Genomic DNA, 6,628 nt, shown 5'->3' on the forward strand with positions numbered 1-6,628 from the left:
TAAAAAATGTAATAATTATTAATAAGTAAAAAATTATAATATATAATATATCATTTTTAATATTATTTTAATTAAAAAACAAATGTTTAAATAATTTTACAACATAATAATATTTTTAGGAACAAAGCTATTCACATTATATAATATAAATAATTTAATAGAAAAATATATTATTTATATACTAGTGAAGAATTAAAAAATTTAATTTATTTTACAATTTTGGTATATTTCATTGTAATTTAAACAAAAAACAAATTAAAATTTGAACATTCTATTTTTTTATCTTTTTATTTAATTTTATTTAAAAATTGCCCTCAAAAAAATAAAATCTTTTCTGAGAGAAAAAGTCATCATGCATCAAAATTTATTTATATTTTAAAACAAATGTAATATATAAATGTAGAACAGTATTTGTAAGTTTAACATACATTGTCATATAATATGATTTTTTACCTTCTAATTAAATTTTTTTTAATTAAAAAAATGAGTATTTTTCAACAAAATTAGCTATTCATAAAAATATCTGCATTTTTGATTTTATGACTTTTTGTATATGAAACAATAATTAATTTTTGAATAATATTTTATGTAATAATAAATAAAAAAATTTATAGTAATTGATTAATAACAAAAACAATAAAAGTAAAATATAATTAAATAATATTTATATAATAATTAAAACATATAACAATTTTTATTCTTTTTTTATAAATGTAATAAAAATAAAAAAATAAAGAAAGAAATCTTTAATTATATAAAAATTAAAGAGTTCAGTAAAATATTCTAATAATATTTATTAAAAATAAACAATTTTTTTTAAGTATGTATATGTAATTGTCATATTATTAAAACATATTTAAAAAGTTGAATCATTAAAAAGATTATTTAGAAAGATATGAATATTGATATTTACATAATTATTAAATATAAGAATACTTCAACTAATTAATATTATAGTATTATATATAACTAATTAGAATATTTTATAATTAATATATTTCTTTATAAAAACACATTAATTATTATTTACTTACTTCTTGCACATTAACATTGTCTTTAGCAGAAGTTTCAAATAACTGAATTCCCATTTGATTTGCAAATCTTTGTGCATCTTCTGTTAATACCACCTTTTCATTAGGTGCATCATTCTTATTCCCTACAAGTACCCTGTTGACCACATCACAATTTTGTTCGATTTCATGTAACCATCTTTTAACATTAGCAAAAGAATCACCACTGGTCACATCATACACAACTATAACACCATGTGTTCCCCTGTAGTAAGTTGAAGTTATTGTCCGAAAACGTTCTTGTCCAGCTGTATCCCAAATTTGGAGTTTTACTCTCTCACCATCTACATCCACAGTTTGAATTTTAAAATCCACTCCTATTGTCGTTATGTAACTGCCATTAAAAGTATTGTCAGCAAATCTTAATAGTAGTGAACTTTTACCTACACCTTAAACAAAAAATATAAAATAAATATAAACTATAATTAATATAAATATACATAAATATATTTAAATAAATAATAGATTGTTATAATTTATAAAATAATAAATAAAAATAATTATTATTTATTAATTGAAATAAATTTAATAAAATACTTAATTTTTTATTAATAGAGATAATCCTAATAAAATCCTATGCAAAATTGTTCAAAGTCAACTAAATATAGTGATTTTTTTTATTTATTATTATTCATTATAATTTTTAATGATTAATAAAATATATCTAATTGTTTATAAACTATTTCATTTTTCAATTTTTTTTGACATTTACCAACAATATTTGTATTTATTTTGTATAATTGAAAAGATATAACAAATAATAAAAACAAGAATATGTAATACAGAAAATTTGATGATTTTTTTTTTTATATTAAAACAAATAATAATTTTATAGATATGATATAAATATTTGATGTTATTGTTTGAAATTATAATCAATTCAATAAATTATATTGAAAATAAATTATATTATATTTATTTTATAATTGATTAATATATAGAAAATAAAACATTATTGCTATTATATTTGAAGAAATTATCTAAAAAAAGGTTAACTTCCATCATTAATATGATAACTTAACAATAACAATAATAAACATTATTAATAAAAATTAAATTAATAAATTTAATAAAATATAAAAATATAAATTTTCTATCAATATAACAAAAAGATAATTTTCTTTATAACTATATATTAAATAACTAAAAAATCTAAAAAGATATATACATTTTTCAATTTAAATTTTATTTCATAAACTTAAAATTTAATAAAACATAATTTTTCATAATAAATTTTTCATAATAAATAATAATTAATTATCTTTTTCATAAAAAACATTAACTTATTTTTTGTAATGATAGTAAAAAATTTGTAATTTATTAGAATATAAATAAGAAATATATTCGGATATGTTTATTAAAAAAGAATTTTCATTTATTTATGTTAAATATATAATAAAGCTTTATATATTATTACTAATACTTTTATATTATATACACATATTATTGAAGTTTTGAAAAAATATTTAATATTAAAATCTTTTTTATAATTATCAAAATATTATTAAACATACATATAAAATATCTTCAAAATTTAATATTATACAATAAGAATTAAAAATTTTTATATCATAATTATTTAATATAATATGATAATATTAATATAATATGAATACATATAGGAATAGCTTATTGATGATATCAAATATATAATTTAAATATATAATTTTGCATATTTTTTAATACATATCATAGAAAAGAAAATCATTTGTAAACAGAAAATTTTGATGAAGTAGCAATAGAAGATTATTACTTAAAAAAGTAAAAGTTTTTTAAAAAAATTTTTATATTTTTATTGTAATAAATAATTTTTTATAAATCTTGATTATAATAAATTTATTTTATTCATTTTCTATTAAAAATATAAGTAATATAATATTCTCTCTATAATAATTTTAAAAATTTATTATGGTACATTTATGTGAACTTCATTATTGATGTATTTAAACAATGAAGAAAATTTGTACACTTACCACTATCTCCTATTATTAGAAGCTTAAATAAATGATCATATTCCCGGGCCATTTTGACATGTATGACGTTCAAGTTTATCAAGTGTTTTCTCGTGAAAATGATTCGAAATAAAAACGATACATTCACTGTATCGTAAATAGTATGGATATAATTAAATGATATATGAATAAATTCAAAAAATAAAATTGCTAATTTGATACGAATTGAGACAACAGTTGCGGCTTATTCCAACTAAAGACTCCAGTATCAAATAAGCGCCATGTTTATTTGTCGTGATATCATAATTTATTATCACCACTAAGAAAAAATTATATTTGTTAACGATGATAATTATTTCATATTAATTTCTAATAATCAACACATTTTATTTATTTCAAAATTTTTTATTTAATGAAAAAAATTTCAACATATTTGGCAATAATGCCAATTAGTTGAAAGAAAAGAAAAAACATCTTTTAATAAAATTATTTATTTAGTGAATGATTTTAAATTACTAATTGTTTCATATAATTAATTATGAAACTAAAATTTTATGATATATTCAATAAAAAAATTAAATATTTTATTACATTTTTATAAACAAATAGCAAATGTCAATACACTACATACATGTATACATATAAACATATTATATCAATATCATTTGTTATTAAATATCTATCCAGTATTATTTCATTCCTTTTTGTTACTAATTTTCATTATTCTATAATTATATACTTATATTTTTTGTAATAGATATAAAAATCTGAAATGAATAATTTAAAATATAAAAATTTACTAAATATTCGTATAATATGATTTCTTTTTTCTATTCCTATTCCCCTTCCATTCAAATCTTTTCTCAATCACTTTTTTTTTTACTTTGTTCTTTCATGCTTAACCTTTGAATAATATTATTGAGATGTCAATAATTCCAGAAAATTGAAATATTTCTCATATATATATAAAATAATAAATATTATATTATATTAATATAAAATTAATAAATCGTTTCTCTATAAATTTGTTTAATAGTTTATAGAATAATAATAAAAAAAATTCTCTAGATATTTTTATCAATTTTTATCATTAATTATGTATTTCTTATTGTAATAAATTTTTATTCTATCGCTTTAAGTATTTAAAAGAAACAAACATAATATTTCATAAGATTTGTTAATAATTTAATTGTTAAAAGTAAAATGTCATAATTTTGCTTTAAGTATTCATTGTTTTTAAGCTTTAATTTACTCTAATTAAGAATTATTAATATGTATTTGAATATTTTATATTAGTCAATAATATATTTAAAAACGTATGAATTCTAGCTTATATTTATGAATCTAGTATAATTTTCTTCTAAAAATTATAGGAGAGAATAAATAAATAAAAATTAAATAAAAATTAAGTAATTATAAAAATTATCTTATTCTATATAAATTTCCTTTTATTGAATCAACGAATATTACATAAATACACATAAATAATATTTATAATATTTTTTATAAATATTATTTGAAATATTACATGTCATTTTGTCATTCTCCAATAGAATATAATTTCATCTAGTGAATTCTTGTTTCATTTTTCATTAAATATTAAATATAAATTATTAATAATATATTGTAAAATATCAGAATTATGTAATAATTAAATTTAAAAAATTCATATTTAAATTATAAAAAATATATTAATTAAATCATTCATTTTTTATATCGAATATTAATGCTTGTTTCATTTGATACGAATATTTGTTTTTCGATATAAATTTGATATCGTAATTGTAGATTATCGATACTAATAATATTTAACATCGAAACAAAAATATCGAATTATCAAGTATATAGCTTAAATGAACATTGCCATCTAAAGTATAAATATTGTTCCTTAATTATTTTAAATAGAAACAATGAAATTTGACAATGATTTTTTTTGAATGATGTGAAATTTATTTAAAACAATCATAATTTTAATAATCATTGTTTTATGAAAACATAAGTGAAAAACGAAATTAATTGTTATTAAAATAAAAGACTAATGAAAACATAGTAAGTTTATAACATTTTTTTATTTAAATTTATGATAATTTTGGAAATTTTTAAATTCAATTTAAATTCAAAAACAATTACTTAATTAATATTTAACATATTTGTATACAATAATATAATATATATATATAAGATTCTAACCTCTTTTTAGTAAATAATTGTAATAGAATATTACATTTCATATATATTGTTATATATTATTATTAATAATAAAGTAGCATTATTAATATAATAACAACAATTATGAAGATTATAATAAAACAATAATATAAAAATAAATATATAAATGCAATATTAATTTTGTTTGTAAAAAAATAAGTAAATTGATTAGCTAATATAAATTATGAATTTTGTTTTGTTTTGTTACAAGATTTTACGAAATTTTTCTGTTTCAGACAATTATAAACAAGAAAATGTCTGGTCCTATGGTATTATGTCAATTATGGATGGGTGGTGTAAGTAAATATTATTTTATATGAAAATATAATTTTTATATTTTATTTTTAATATTTACAACAAAATTAAGAATATATTTTGATTTAGTTAGAACCGTATATGACAGAAAGTTTTATAATGAATGCTTTTCATAAAATGGGAGAACAACCACAAACAGTTAAAGTAATGAGAAATCGTTATACTGGTGAACCTGCAGGTTATTGTTTTGTACATTTTCCAACTGATGAAATGGCACTTGATGCTATGCATAAATTAAATGGCAAAGTGATACCTGGTTCAAATCCAGTAAGGATTTATAAAGTTTTAATTAAATCCTTGTTTATAATTTATTATATCAAATTAATATTATGTTATATAAATAATATAGACATTAGTTTTAATTTTTATTTTTTTTATATTATAGGCTGTGAGATTTCGATTAAATCATGCTAGTACTACAGGAAAACCAACAGCAGAAAGAGAATTTAGTATTTGGGTTGGAGATTTATCAACAGATGTAGATGATTATTCTTTATATAGAGCATTTGCTGCTAAATATAATTCAATCAGAACAGCAAAAGTCATTTTAGATAGTTCTGGATTTAGTAAAGGATATGGTTTTGTCAGATTTGCTAATGAAGAAGAACAGAAAAATAGTTTAGTTACTATGAATGGATATAGAGGACTGGGAACAAAATCATTAAAAATTTGTAATGCTGTCCCTAGACCTTGGAATAAATTATCAGGGTATACACATTTTGATTTTTTATTTATAATATATATATATATATATATATATATATTATCACGTAGTACTAACAAATGATTCTTCTTTTTTTAGATCAACACCACCACAATCATCATCAGAATATACACCTTCAAATTTAAATTCAGATGCTTATAATTATTATGATACATCGTCCTATTGGAACAGTTACAGTGCATGGCAGCAAGGTTATTATGAAAGTGAACCTACATCAGATGGATATAATAGTTATGTATCTGATCAAAAACCTGAAGAAGATGAATTAGAATTAATTGGTATGAAATTGAACTGTATTATTTATACATATTATATTATTTATAGATATATTGATATCATTTTAATTTTTTTTTTTTTTT

The 6,628-nt window shown here is 17.5% G+C and overlaps 2 protein-coding genes across 3 annotated transcripts in view; one reads left to right on the forward strand and one right to left on the reverse strand.

Annotated features, from left to right (window-relative positions):
* LOC102681937 (ras-related protein Rab-35) overlaps positions 1-3,374 on the reverse strand; it is a 4,334-nt gene extending 960 nt beyond the window's left edge. Inside the window, exons 1-2 of the mRNA XM_006612320.2 lie at positions 3,044-3,374; positions 1,035-1,459 (exon numbers count right to left, since the gene is read on the reverse strand). Coding sequence (XP_006612383.1) covers positions 1,035-1,459; positions 3,044-3,095 — 477 coding nt within the window. The 5' untranslated portion in view covers positions 3,096-3,374. The remainder of the gene's footprint in view (positions 1-1,034; positions 1,460-3,043) is intronic.
* Positions 3,375-4,791: 1,417 nt separating this feature from the next.
* The window catches only part of LOC102670615 (tRNA selenocysteine 1-associated protein 1), a 2,204-nt gene continuing 367 nt past the window's right edge, over positions 4,792-6,628 (forward strand). The window contains exons 1-5 of one of the 2 annotated variants that reach the window (XM_006612321.2): positions 4,792-5,071; positions 5,467-5,526; positions 5,615-5,812; positions 5,931-6,253; positions 6,348-6,596. In XM_006612321.2, the coding sequence (XP_006612384.1) occupies positions 5,485-5,526; positions 5,615-5,812; positions 5,931-6,253; positions 6,348-6,596 (812 nt within the window). In that variant the 5' untranslated portion in view covers positions 4,792-5,071; positions 5,467-5,484. The remainder of the gene's footprint in view (positions 5,072-5,466; positions 5,527-5,614; positions 5,813-5,930; positions 6,254-6,347; positions 6,597-6,628) is intronic. The other variant, XM_006612322.2, reaches the window with a different exon arrangement.

The sequence above is a fragment of the Apis dorsata genome, unplaced genomic scaffold (assembly GCF_000469605.1).
Source record: "Apis dorsata unplaced genomic scaffold, Apis dorsata 1.3 scaffold_108, whole genome shotgun sequence".
Lineage (NCBI taxonomy): Eukaryota > Metazoa > Arthropoda > Insecta > Hymenoptera > Apidae > Apis > Apis dorsata.